General features: G+C 43.3%; 1 protein-coding gene across 1 annotated transcript; it reads left to right on the forward strand.

Moving 5' to 3' along the window:
• The first annotated feature begins 39 nt into the window (after nucleotides 1–39).
• Nucleotides 40–8,700, forward strand: PERP (PERP, TP53 apoptosis effector). Its single transcript, XM_010574636.1, has 3 exons — nucleotides 40–257; nucleotides 7,581–7,724; nucleotides 8,349–8,700. The coding sequence occupies exons 1-3, from the start codon at nucleotides 47–49 to the stop codon at nucleotides 8,582–8,584; spliced, it is 591 nt and encodes a 196-aa protein (XP_010572938.1). The 5' UTR covers nucleotides 40–46; the 3' UTR covers nucleotides 8,585–8,700.
• Nucleotides 8,701–14,545: the final 5,845 nt, after the last annotated feature.

Consider the following 14,545-nt stretch of genomic DNA (forward strand, 5'->3'; position numbering starts at 1 on the left):
CTCTCTCTCGCTCGGTGGCCGCCGCTTCTGCCGCCGGCCGGGCAGGATGGTGGTGTGCGGCCTCGCCTGCTGGAGGTGCAGGTGGCTCCTGCCCCTGCTGCTGGGCCTGGCCATCATCATGGGCATCATCGCCCTGGCGGGCAGGGGCTGGCTGGAGTCGGAGTCGGAGCCCTACGTGCAGCAGGCGTCGTTATGGGAGAGCTGCACGCGGGGCGAGCAGGACCTCAACTGGAGCTGCCTGTCCCTCATGGACTTTGGTAAGCCAGGAGCCCTCCGGCGGGCCCGGGGGCGGCGGGCGCCGACGCCACGAGCCGTCCGCCCCCCTCCGCTGCGGAGCAGCTGCCGTCCGGGACGGAGCTTCCCTTGCAGAGCCAGTACCCGTGCTGTTCCGGGGCTTCGCCAGCGGAGAAGCACGGGGCTAGGCCGCTTCAGAGCGATCTTTTCTAGCGCCCCAGCACTGAGAAGCCAGGGTGTTGGTGTCTTGGTTTTCGAAAGTTACTTTACAGCCAAAGTAAGAGAGCCAGCGGGCCGCAAGTCCCCTCTTCAGTTTGCTTTCTCCCAACTCTCTGCAGGCTGCAGAGCCCGCAGCCTTGCCTGGCACGGGGCAGCTCCCCCTCCCTGTGCCGCTGGCCTTGCTGGTGGGATGGCGAGCATGGAAACCTTCGTGCAGGGTGTCCTATGCAGAACCGCACCCGGACAATAGTAAAATGGTCTTCCCCTGGCCCCCCGGAGGGAAGACAGCACCTTAATTTAACCTTGCCTGGCCAAGGCAATGTGGCTATTAGGATGCCTCCCAACCTACAGCTTAAAATGGCCTGATGTGGGTTTGCAGGCAGAAAAAAAGGCCGTTTCCTCTGTATACCTCTCTATTGCACTGGGGCCTAAACCAGGGGATAATTGTGCCTCTGTTGTAACTTGCTGAGCTGCTTCCGTATCTGGCATTGCCAGTGTAGTATTTTTACTGCACGCTCCCAGTTTCTGTTTTTTGGGGGGGACTTTTGGGGTTTCGCTAGAACATGTGGGTCTGATTACATCCACCTTTCCCTCAAACAAAGTATTTCTGGACAAATAAGCAGACCCGCCTTAAGATCCTGGATGAGGGTACTTTGGGGACTGGGAAGCTGGAAAGGGGTGTTTCAGCCGGGAGAGCTGGGGCTGCTTCCCTGAGCAGATCCCTTGCTGCCTGAGCGTGGCAGACTGACTTCCAGAAGCTTTTCATTGCAACACTCAGGCAAAGAATATATCGTAAGAGCAGTGGCTTCATTTCTCAGCCAGGTGATGACTGCAGGTTTTAATGTAGGTGGAAGAAATCTGGCTAGTATGGCAAAAATATCTGTCTCCCCCATTAGACAGAAGAAAAGCTAGTGCAGAGTGGCTGAAATCTGCATTTCACAGGGAAGAAGTGCTAATACAGTAGAGCTGCTGAAATTTGCTTTCTGCTGTAGTGATGCTGCTTCTCATGTCCCTGAGTACTGATGGGTGTGTGCTTCGTGTCAGCCCTGAGCGTTGTGGGGCAACAGCAACTTTCTGCTGTTTTTTTCTGGTTAACAAGCTGTCAGAGAAGAATAGTGTCCTTGACTTTGCTTATTTAAGCCTTTAATACCAACTTGACTTTGCGTCTTCCCTAATTTTCATGACATCTATGCCACTGTCTACTGGAATAGTATTTACATCTAGAGACACAATGTAACATATGAGTTCAGGTTTGATTTATTTTGTTTCCTTTTTTCTATGCTAATGCAATTAGGCTCAAAATAGGTGAGGGCATTTACAAAGGAAAAAATGCCTAGCAGGCATTTACAGTACTGCTGCAGGAAAATAAAAGTTAATTAATTGAGATGCATAACTTGTGTTTTGCATAAAATAACTACTATGCACTAGCCATCCTGCACCTTTCCTGATGAAATGAAAACTTCAGAGTGGATCCCCATTAATAGAAAGCTCCATTAGACAGTTTCTTAATTGAGCTGCAGCATGTGTACTAAGAAGAGGAAGAGAAAAAGCAGCCGAATCACTCTTTTTAAATGGGGAAAAAGGGGCAGGAACAGACAAACAAAGATTTGCAAATAGGAGTGTCTCCTAAACTGCATTGCTTCTTAATGCACATTTGCAAATGCCACATGAGAGGGAAGTGGAAAGGGAAAAGAAGAGTAGGATGTCATTTGGTAGGGAGGTGGGGAAAGGATTTTGTTTAGAGCTCTATACTGGTTTGTGTCTGGGAAGTACCTGGCTGGCAGCATCTGTGTATTATCAAAATGTTGCAAGGCGGAGCTGCTGTACTGCACTATAAAATGACTCATGATGACTTAGTCTGGACCATTGCAGGATTAAATTGTTGGCTGTGTGTTTAAAACATATCAGTAAGCCATCAGATATGACAAGGATTGTTTGCAATGCGGTTACTTGGAGAGGGTGATTGTCTTTACAGTGGTGAGGCTGTAAGTTTAGGAGCAGTATTTGTGGGTGGCTGTGTCCTTCTGGTTCTGAATGGCTGCTCCCAGGGACTTTGCTTTGAATTATCACTGTAAAAGATGGGTGTGTATGTGTGAGGTAGAGGTGATCCCATGGAGGTTAACTCTTCCTTATATTCCTAACAGCCAGCTGGTATTCATTAAGTACACAACAGCCAACCTAGAAGAAGGGAAGCATTCATCTGGATCCTTAGTAGGTGCCAAAAAAAAAAAAAAGTGGAACCCAGAAGCAGGAGCCCAGCCTTTGTGAATCATGTTTCACCATGGTTATGCCACTGTACCTGTGTCCTTGCAGGCATGGACTTTGATACCACAGATTATTGGTGAAGCTTAGTGCCTGTGTCCACTGAGGGGCCAGGTAAATAAAGGAGGAATATTACATGTATGCTTATCTTTTCAGTATGCTGCTTTTCAGGCATGCTTCTGTCTGATTTACAATGCCAGGATGTATTTGAGACTAACTTAGTTTATAGTGTCAGCCGAGTGCAGGTGCTCGGAAAGTGTTAATGGAAGAGGTGTAGCAGTTGGTGTCCCTGTCCACACCCACTAAACATTTACCCCAACTCCCTAGTAAAAGATCCCAGCAAGCAGGTGAGGCTGCTGTCCCCACCAGTGGGCTTTGCTGGCCCCTGGGCAGGCACACTTCCCCTGCTAGCAACCCACAGGCATTAAAAGTCGGAAATTTATAGGACCGTGCCTCTCCTGAGCTCCTGGCAGAGTCAGGTGGCTGAAGCCAAGTTTGTACTAGTGGTCTTTTATTTAACAGTTTGGTAGTATAGCAGTTGCTTTTCCTGCACTCCTAAAGCCAAAACAGAGCCGTGATTCCCAGTATTGATTCCCATCCAGCCCTCCCAGCAAACCTTTGATTCTGGGCTGTCCTGTGCTTCCGGTGGGTATGCACATACCTTCCCTTCACCAGTCATGCTGCCATGGAATTTTGCACATTATGTGGGCAAGAAAGTGTTACTGACAATGCTCTCAGTCCAATACTCCTTTGTTTCATTAACAAAAGCAGATATTTATGGGCATTCTATGTAACGAGTTCTCAAGGCCGAACAAGAATTGCTACTGCCATTTATATACAGAAAAAATATTATAACTACAGTGTAAAAACATGCCTCATCTATGCATGTCATGGTAAAAACTTCTACCCTAAGATTCCAGTTATTCATAAGTTAACAAACTAGCTTCTGCTTTTGTAATTAAGTGAACAAAGATGAGAAAGGCTTGTTACTTCAAATCCTATAGCAGTTCATCTGCCTGCTAGACTATTTTCCCAGTCCTTTTATTCATTTCTACAAGGAAATCTGGATTTAAATATCCTACCCTGTAGAGCTTCCATCCTCTCCCTGGTGGGGCTGAGGCACAGCCAAATAAAATCAGGAAGTACACCTAACAGTAAGGCTCTGTTGCTTGCTTTTTTTTTTTTAAATTTCATTGTATTACTGGTGTTCATCATTAACTTCAGATAATAATTTGCGTGATATTTGCAGCTTAGTTCCCTTCCAGAGTCATCATTAATTAAGCTACGTCATAAAACTCTTAATCCTTCCTAATAATTATAGCCTTTCAGCCCCTGAACAATTTTTTTAATGTTCTTTCAACACCACCTAACTGATAAATACATTTCTGCTGATTAGGTGCAAAGAACTTGACTATTATTTGAGGCAAAGCTGACCTAGGGAATGCTAATACCTCCAACTGTTCTCCTTTTCTGCTCTCCTATTTATGCAGCCCCAAATTACTGTGACATTATTGTTTGATTTCATAAACAGACATCATATTTATGCCTGTTTTGAGTAGGAAGTACTCTCTCTGTCAAATTAAGGGACCTGAGAATTTTCTGGCTTTATGGAAAACTTGAATTCTGGCTAAATAGCTTGTGATTACAAGGTACTTTGGAGCACAAACCAGCTAGAAACTGGGGCTGATCTGTCTTTCTCTGGACGTGAGCAGGTGTCTCTGGCTCTTAAGGCAGCAAACAGCGAGAGTGCAAACCCACACCTCTCCCTTCCCGGCAGCCGGGAGCTGTAGGTGGAGGATCTTGCCGACAGAGACAGGAGAGCTGGGTGCCTGCGGAACTCGGTCAGCTCTCAGGAGCCGCTGGGAGGAGAAGGAGCTGGAAAAGCCTGACTCGATAGGTATGGGGATGAGGGGGATCCTACATGGAGAAACAGCAGTTTTAGTCGGGGCCCTATAGCAGTCCCTCTGCTGAAAGTGTTCCCCACTGATGGGGGTAGCAATGGTTTGTGTGGGAGAGGAGTGTGCCAGGACTGCACCCTGTGCTCGGTAAGGGTGCAGCCTCCTACCCCAACCTCTTCCATCAGTCACTTATTGAAAGAACTCTTTTAATAATTTTTTGAGATTTCTCTTACACTGTGTATATATACAAGTCCAGACCTTGTTGCTGCTCTTCCCATGACTCCCACCGTTTGATGGCTGGCCGTTTGATGGCTGTTGTCTAGTCCAGCCCAGAGCAGACCCATCCAGTGCTGTGGCCAGCACCTGTGACTCAGTCCTATCAGTTCTTGTCAGTAGCAACCCACTGATAGCTGCTGCTGGAGAAGATAACCAGCAGGAGAAGGAGAGGAAGGTACGGGGTCACTAGCACCGAGTTCTGTCACATGTGAGCACAAAACCCACTGAATTTCATAATGGTGGTGCCTTACTACTGCCCTGTTTCTGAAGACCTGAAACAAAGCTGGGCGTAATATTAATCTTCCTGACAAGACATCTCCTACAGCTGTATGTGTTGTCATTTTCATATCACCAGAGACGACAAAATAAATCGCTGTGAGCGGAGCTGGGACTGCCCTGTATCCAAAAGCTTGTTACGCTCATGAAGTAAGCACAGAGAATATGGAAATAGCAGAGAGCACTGGGGGCTTTCTGGCTCGTATGTCCTCCAGTCATGTTTGTGTTGCACCAAACCTCAAGGTGTCTAACCTGCAGGTGTATTTGAGTTTGCAACCTAAATTTTACCAGGCAGATGCCAGACATGGCTTCCTACGCTGTGCCAGCATGTATAATGCATCTGAAAGGGAATGTGCTTTGATAACTAAGTGTTCCTTCTTATTGATGTGCTTTTTTTCTTAATAGGGCAAATATCGATAAATAGCATTCCTAGGTCATTTAGTCTGAATCACTTTTCCTGGGCTGGCTGTGTGTAATGGCTAAATATTCCTTTCTATTGCTTATCCCTAGATAAGTCCTATTCTGGAGACAATATCCAGTACCTGCGTTAGGTATGTCAGAGGATATTTTCTAGGAAAAGATTTTATCAGACCACTGACATAGCTTTAATCTCCAGATGCTCATCAGGTGTTCTCCCTCCCTCCTCACCTCTCCCTTAGGGAGGGGTCATGAAACATGCACAATTGGCTGAATGAGAACTAATTTGAAAAGTTTTTGCTGTCTTGAGTAGCTCCAAGAAGGGAGAGGGGAAAGAAAACTCTTTTCCTTACCCTTTCTATGCCAGCATGACTGTCTTCAGGTGGTGATGGTTGGAGGTTTTGGGCTGAGATCTGACTGACAGATGGCTGCTGTATTTCACTTTTCCTATTGGAATAGGGGGGAAAGAAACCAGTTCAGACTGATCTAATGAAAACAGCTGTAAAACAATGCTTTACTTTCAGAGAGTAAATTGATGTACATAGTAGAGGTGTCTGAGACAGTTTTACTGCATTCTCTGTCTCAAATTATAGTTTTTTTCCCATTTATGCAACTAGTAGAGTATGTACGTGAGTTAAGGTGGAGGATTGTAACTCTTTAGGAAAAGGTTCTCTGTCTTACTGTCTTTTTCGTCTTAGTTTTTGCACAGAAAGAATGGAAGCTGTGTTGAAAGCAGGGTGTCTCCAGAGCACTTCAGCTGTGTTGGAACAGACAGCTCTGATGAAAGACACATTTTTTGGAAAACGTTCTGATCTAGATCTTGCCGCTCTCTTTATTCTTACATTAGAGGGAGCTTGGGATCTGGCCCTACCTCTGTCTGAACATGTGAAAGTAGAAACCCATGTTATGCAGATGTGGGAATTGAGCTGTGATGACAGCTGACTGGAAAACAAAGCACTAATCGTATGGTTTAGCCCATGTGGGCAGGTATCCTGCCTCCAGGGCAGGAACACCTCTGCTTGTTGTTGTTTGCATTGGGCTCACCTGAACTTCTACTTGGTTTCTAAAGAGAACAGGGTCTGGCCATAATGAGGGCCTTTTCACAAGCCCGTGTTACTGCAAAGAGGGAATTGCTGGCTGTTTTTTCTGGGAGGTTTTTTTTTCCTTTGTTGCCTTGGCCTGTGATGGGTGAGTTCTGGGTCCTGGTGCTGCTCTGCTGGGATAAGGCCACTTGCTTCGTGGTTGAGCCTCTCCAGGCTGCAGTTGCTTGATCCTAAGAATCTGCACCACCCTATCCCATCAAATGTCAAAGTAATGATTCAAAGAAGACTCTTCCACTTTACCTCAGATTCTTCTGTTTCTCTTCTACCTGCTACGTTTTAGCTGTTTCTAAGGTTTTTTTTTCAGCTGTGAATAGATGTTTATCTTCAAGAACTTTCTCTTTGTCATCTCTCACTTCAGCTATTCCAAATCTATTTCTTTCTGGTCATGCTAATTTTGCTCCACATGCATTATTCCTGTTATAAACAAACAGGCAAGAAGCTGTATGCTGACAGCACTATTATTTCCCAGCAGTTATCTCCTGTGGTGGTACCCTCTTGTCTGCTCTCATACTTCCATATGCATGGAAGTGGTTTTGTAAATTTGCATGTCAAACAGGAACAGTAAGGATAAAGTACCTTCTCAGTGGCTGTGTGCCCTATCTGCACAGAGGTCTGTGGGTCTCTCACAGATACAGAGTTTGGAGGTGTTATCTATATTACCATGCTGCACTAGTTCTGTGCTACTTCTAGGGAGTTCTGTGCTGTTCCACCAATGATGGTGCCTCTCTGCTCTGGAGCTGTGTGCTTTGGAGGCATCCTGTATTGATTTGACAGAGGGCATGCTTCTTACAGGAAAGGATTTCAACAAAAAATGATTAAAGGAAACCAAAGACCTACAACGATCTACAGTTCAGTGCACTGATGTGTGCAACATCTTTCTTGTTTTCTCTTCAAGGATGGGGGAGAGCAGCAGCTGCCACATACCTCGTTGGCTTTGTGATCCTGGTCATCTGTTTTGCCCTCGCAGTCATTGCATTCTCGATCGAGATACTTCGCTTCAACTTTGTGCGAGGAATTGGAGGCCTGCTCTTTGTTGTTGGTAAGGCTGGGCACAAAGACAAGGTTATTTTAGATGTAAAACAGGCATCAGCAGAAAAATATGCTAGATGGAACCTCCCTTATGAAATAAGCTGCCTTTGTCTGGTTTATGACTCACTTTCATGGGGAACAAGGGAAGGTTGATTTACGCTCTGAGAGCATAATGGTTAGGGAAGCTCCAGTGGCCTTTGTCAGTTAGCACTTTCCTAAAAGCAGTGTATGGGGGCAATGAACACCTTTGACCCAGCATATCACATGCTAAGACTTAGGAGCTGAGAGCCCTGGGTTCTTCTCACCTTCCCAAGGGGTGGAGGAGCGATGGGGCTGTGGTACAAGTGGGACGTGACTGGCTCCGCAGGGATCACAGTGCCTGGCTGTGGGACAGGGCTGGTCAGGGCATGCAGTTATGTGCCTCAGCAACCTGGCAATGCCGCAGTCAGATAGGTGTGGGTATCTGCCTTGGCCAGAAGTCACGTACCTCTGTAAGAACGCAGATTTGATTATATGTAAGGATTAGTGTCAGTCCTACCTTAAAAGGATATGCAGTTATCTCCAGGTACCTTTTTTTAGTGGGAAATGTAATACATTCGTAGTAATTTAATCCTGCTTTTCTTTCTCTCTCTAGCTGCATTCCAGATCATAGGCTTGGTCATCTACCCAGTGAAATTCACTGAAGAAATTCCACTGATGGGAGATAACATGTTCAGCTGGGCCTATGGCTTTGGCTGGGCCAGCACTGTTGTCGTAATAGGTTGTGCTTTCTTCTTCTGCTGCCTCCCCAACTGGGAAGATGAAGTCCTGGGAAACATCAAGCCTACCTATTACTACTCCTCCCCAGAGAGAGCACCATACTTAAATTGAAAGATTAAATCCAAGTACAATCAACTGTCAAAACAACAGAGGAGCACCTCTGATGTAAATTTGGTGTGATTATAGGAGACTGGAAAAACCCACCTTATTTCTCCAGAGTATTTACTATTATATTGAACTAGGTGATCTTAAAGGTCCCTTCCAATGCAAGCCATTCTATTTCTTACTAGTCCTGGCAATAAATGAGTGAAAACATTGGCATCTTTAAGCAAATAGCTTTTACCTAAAGTATTATTTATGTATTCTTATGTTGATTCTGTTTGGGTGGTTTACTAGCTCCTTCCCCTCCCAACTAATTGAGTCATCCTTATTTTAATCAAACACTTGCTGATGAATAAAGATGTAGTGTTTCAAGTGTAGAAAGGGGGAGGAGATATTTTAAACAACACATTAGAGGGACCTGTAAGTTATTTTTTTCACCTCTGACAAAATTGCCTTAAATGGAACTAGAAAAAGCCCAACCTTCCAAAGAATGCTTTTTCTTCTACCAAAGTCAGTCCCAAGGAAGGAACTTCCCTGAGACTGTCGCAGTCACCTGCTGCCTAAGAATCTCTTCTCATTCCTGTTACTGGACTATTGTTGACTATTAGCTGTTTGAATTAAGGGGAAAATAAAATTAAAATTTATTTTCTACCAGTTGGTACTATTGGACAGAGGTCTTCTCTAAAGCGTGGAGCTGGTGTGTATAACAGTGGCTAATGTAACACTTACTGGTGTTTTTGTGGCCACTGCAGGACTTGTGATGGAGCCACATATAACTTAATATACATTGTCACAGAGAGAATCAATAAACTTTCAGATGTTAAACTACATACATGGTATTTGAGGGATGCCAACAGAAAATACCTTTGAGTAGAAACATACATTGTTCTTTATGTCTACATTTTTAAAACTGCAGTGTTTTAATTATCAGCGCTGCTTTGGAGGGAAATGTTAGCATAAGGTGTTGAAAACCTCCGAAAGTTTCTAAAGCACACTGTAGGTACTCCAGAGTTTAGTAAACTTGGGGATGCTTTGTGAGTCACTAGGGATAACAGGTAAAAATAGAAAAGCAGTTCTGTGAGTGATTTACATATGCAAACTTCACACAGACACCCGTCTCGGGGAGTAATCTGGCCAGCTCCTAGCTTGTGTTTCTGGAGCCAGCAATTCCAAATAAGTATTCCAGTGAGGCAGAGCCATGTCTGTATTGGTCATGGAGCTGCAGCAGCTTACAGCAGATTTAATTATGGTCTGTCATCTTTGTCAGAGCTTTCTTCAGCTGGGGAAGAAGGAAGAGGCTCATTTGTGGAGCTCCTCTGCCAGCTATGGGGGAAATAGCTCTAGCAGAGACAGACTTCTGAGGGGGGTACAGGTAGGGTGGAAAGCAAATGCTGTGCATTACTCTGGGTAACGAGCAGCTGGGGACTTATTTCTTACTATTTTGAACCCAGTACTTATGAGAGGGTAAGTGTGTGGGTATATGTATTCATGCACACGTACAAAATAGAACTTTTAAAGCATTAACCAGCATACTGTAAACCTGAAGTCATTTAGAACTAAGCTTTTTCAATGCCCAATATTCCTTGTATTATACGTTGTATAGCTTTCTGTTTTGTAACACCTTTTTTAATTTGGTAATTCTCTATATTGCATGTGATCCTGTTTTGGAAAGGCCAGGTGACTTCTGAAGGTCCCTTCCAGGCCTGTATTTTATAACTTTGCAGAGCGTAAACACCTGGAGACTTCAGGACCATGTTAGAAGCTCAGTCATGGCATATACAATCAACTGTATTTATAATTCTTGCTGAAGAAGAGAATCCTGTGACAAATATGTGTTTTGGTTGTTTTTTTTGTTTTGTTTTGTTTTTTTCTTTCTGTACAGTACTGGCTGGTGGGGAATACTGTGTAGACTTATCTGTATCATGAGTAATGATAATACCTACTTTCTAGTGAATTCAAAACACAGCAGAGAATCCCAAGTCTGGAAAATCCTTGCACAGCTAAAGCTGAGAAGGAGAAAAGACATAAGAAAATGGACACCCTTCCTAATGAGAGGGAGGATGGTATGATAATAGGGTTTAGCATAACTTAAGTCTTTTGTATGTTTTTTTTGTAAGTATCGTCATAACTTGTCAAAAAAGCACAAATGTAAAATAAACTTGGCTCTGAATATACTGGGAGGGGTAGAAGCATAACCAGCATGTTACACAGTTAGGATGTTCAGAGGGGGAAGCTATTGCAAATAGTCATTAATTACTCTCAAGTGATACTAATGTATGTGGCACTCCTTTCAGATGTGGTGGCTTAATTAAAACTGTTTTAACTGACGGTTGTAGAAACTTGGTGGTATTTGTGGTTCATAGATTCGTTTCATAAACTCAAGTAAATAGCCATTCTTCCCATATCTTAAAGTGAATATTGGTATCCATGAAGCGTCAGGTTAATAAAATGAAGTTAAAGACCTCATGTCCAGGAGGAAACAACTTCATTTTCCAGTCAAATAAGCTTGAGTATCCACTGCAAAACACAACTGTGCACTTCATCAGAAGTGCCAGGCATAGAAAGCTCTTTGCTAAGCCAAAACCTCTTAAACGCATCACAACTTGAGGGGGAACTCTAAACTTTTTAAGTATGTAACAGTCTACAGGAGGTCTCAGATGTAGGAAGCCTGTTCTTTTTTTTAATCAAAACTGTGCCAAGTACCTTTCCTGTGCTGATCAGGAACTTAAAATAGTGAGAAAAAGATGGAGTACTTGCCTGCTATTTTCAGTGGAAGACTTCACTTTTGTGATTAGAAACCTTCCCATTTCTAACCTCAGATTATGCATGGCCACATATAACCCCATGCTAGTGGCATTGTGTATCCTGAACAGCTCTTTCTCCCTCTGTTTTTTTACAGAGAGCAAATCTCCTGTCAGCCACTGCTGTCTTAAACAAGCCTGTGGCTTCTGATTTCTGGAAAGACAGGTTCACCATTCTCCTGATTTTTTTAGCTGTCCTCTTCCTTAAATGTCTTAGTTTTAAAACGCACTTACCACCCTAGATTCTGGTGACTTGCATGGGTTTTTTTTCGGGGTTTGTTTCTTCCCCCCCCCCCTTTAATTACGCTTAATTTTAAATATACAATTAGGGAAAATATTTTTATTCCTTTTAGATTTTCCTAAATGCTTTGAAGATAATTGGAGGGTTTGTATAATGCCCATTTTTTTTGACATGAAGAACACTTGTACTCTTGTTTACCTACCAGTCTGTGCTCACTAAAATCTACCAAACAACTCCAGTGAGCTTCAGGCTGCAGGGTAGCTCCTTCTAACCCAACCCTGGAGAAGAGAGAATCTGAGCACGCTTGGCTATCATCTTAGGGGAGGTTACAAGCAATCAAAAACGTGCGTGACTGGGTGCTAGGGAAGGCTGATTGACCTGAATGGGAAGATTAATGCTTAAATCTTATGGGTATGGGAAACAGCTGCCACACCCCACTGGGATTTTGTATTTTTACTTGACGTAACAAGCAACTAATTTTCTAGACAATTCCTTTACAAGGTAGAATTCTTAAGACGTATTCACCTGACCTTTACATTCTGCATCTAAGGACTTTTGAACCTAGAATGCATACATAAATCAAGACAGTGTAGTAACAGATCATTCAAGATAATTTTTTGGGGGGGAGGGTTGTTATGGTGATAAGCACTATAGAAACAAACACCCATGTGCTAAAAGAAAAGGTTACACACACAAAAAAGAGAGTTGCTGAGATCATTGAGCACTTATGAATTCACAATGAACCAAGCATGTCTATCGATGGAAACCAAAATGCTTTAGGAGATGCACAACAGCTGAGAGAGCTGAGGTATTGGTCCCGCAATGCAGAGCAGTGGAGGTTACTGGCAATACGGAACAGCACCCTGAAAAAACAGGGTTTACAGTGCCAGTAGGTGAAGCTCCACAGATTTGAAAATGAACCTGGGAGATGATACTCACAACCAGAATAAAGTATAATCAAATCTGGAGGATATGTTTGCCAAAAATAGGGATGCTGAGTTTCTGAATGCGATTCCTGTAACAAGTGTCTGTACAGAAGTAGTGAAATCCATGTGCAATGAGTTCACAGCAGCTGGGATATGTCAGTGTTACTGCGCAGGTGCAGCAGTTTATAGATGTAGATCCCATTGACTAAGAATATGACGATTTTGCTGTGCATGTGCAGTGTATTCATAAGATAGGTCTGATGCACCCACAGCGCAGGTCTGCATTGGTACAGTAAGCAGCCTTTTGCTTGGGATTTCCAAAGGTGCGGGCCAAGCTACTCCAGCTATGGAGCCCGACATCTGGAAATTCCAGGCAAAAAGCCAATGCCCTCAAATTTTGCCTCTCTAAAATTGTATTTAAATTACTTGGGAGATGTCAGAATAATCCAAAGCCTTTTTTATTATGATTTTTGAATACCTAAATTTAATAAGGCTGAATTTATAATAAAGACTGTAGTGGAAAACATGCAGGCATATCTAGAGCTTTATAATATAAATATTATAATGATAAACAATATAAATAAATAAAAATAATGTATGATAAGCAATATGCATTGTATAATATAATTAATAAATATAAGTGTTTCCATGAATTATATTCCTCATGGGTTCACCTTTGCAGGATTGGACAATATTTGCTAGAAGGGTTGGTGTGACTGCTGCTTTTTACTTATTTATGGGAATGTGAGCGACGCATACTATTTTCCATAGAGATCTTTGTGAATACAGAATATTTTATAAGTATTAAACTAAGCGTCAAGGGGACACATCAGAAATTAGTGTTCACTGAGTTTGAGAGGGTCCCAGAAAAGTTTGGAGTGAGCACCCATATGAAACTGAGCCTAAAAGCCAGCTAACTCCCGTCCTCCCGTGTACTGCCCTGGGAAATGATCACGGATTAAAGTACGTTAGTTGACTGTCATGGTCTTGAACACACACTGAAGCATATAATTGGGGTAGGAGCTGACATGCGGACATTACAATCCCTTTTCAGTAAATAGCCTATTTTTAAGCTCTCTTGTGTTAGCAATCCCGTAGGACAAGAAATAAGCAGAACTTATCATGAAAAAGGAATTTAAATGAATTGTGATACTTGAAAATTAATTTCTGTTCTGATTTGCAATACAAAGACAAAACAACTTGCAAAACAAAACTCAGGAAAATCATAATTGGCATTTTGTATCAAGACAATAGGAAAAGTTGAAAATGTTGATAGGAGATGTCGTGGTTTAACCCCAGCCAGCAACTAAGCACCACGCAGTCGCTCACTCACTCCCCCCCACCCAGTGGGATGGGGGAGAAAATCGGGAAAAAAGAAGTAAAAGTCGTGGGTTGAGATAAGAATGGTTTAATAGAACAAAAAAGAAGAAACTAATAATGATAATGATAACACTAATAAAATGACAACAGTAGTAATAAAAGGATTGGAATGTACAAATGATGCGCAGGGCAATTGCTCACCACCCGCCGACTGACACCCAACCAGTCCCCGAGCTGCGATTCCCTGCCCCCACTTCCCAGTTCCTAAACTAGATGGGACGTCCCATGGTATGGAATACACCGTTGGCCACTTTGGGTCAGCTGCCCTGGCTGTGTCCTGTGCCAACTTCTTGTGCCCTGGCTGGGCATGAGAAGCTGAAAAATCCTTGACTTTAGTCTAAACACTACTGAGCAACAACTGAAAACATCAGTGTTATCAACATTCTTTGCATACTGAACTCAAAACATAGCACTGTACCAGCTACTAGGAAGACAGTTAACTCTATCCCAGCTGAAACCAGGACAGGAGACCACCATTTTCATTTCAGCCTGCTTCCTAAATCAGTCCCTTATCAAACATTTAAAACTGAAGAGGTCATTTCCATATAACGTTTTAGTTTCAGCGAAACCCTACTTTTGGCTGGAGAATCTCAAAGTGAAAATTCATGGCTGAAACTCTAAG

The sequence above is a fragment of the Haliaeetus leucocephalus genome, unplaced genomic scaffold (genome assembly GCF_000737465.1).
Source record: "Haliaeetus leucocephalus isolate CR32 unplaced genomic scaffold, Haliaeetus_leucocephalus-4.0 Scaffold450, whole genome shotgun sequence".
In the NCBI taxonomy this organism is placed as follows: Eukaryota; Metazoa; Chordata; class Aves; order Accipitriformes; family Accipitridae; genus Haliaeetus; species Haliaeetus leucocephalus.

What these genes read in the sequence shown, in the direction of transcription:
- PERP (XM_010574636.1), top strand. Translation starts at nt 47, where the DNA reads ATGGTGGTGTGCGGCCTCGCCTGCTGGAGGTGCAGGTGGCTCCTGCCC. An exon ending in CCTGTCCCTCATGGACTTTG is followed by an intron (nt 258 to 7,580) that starts GTAAGCCAGGAG and finishes TTTCTCTTCAAG; the next exon opens with GATGGGGGAGAGCAGCAGCT. An exon ending in AGGCCTGCTCTTTGTTGTTG is followed by an intron (nt 7,725 to 8,348) that starts GTAAGGCTGGGC and finishes TTCTCTCTCTAG; the next exon opens with CTGCATTCCAGATCATAGGC.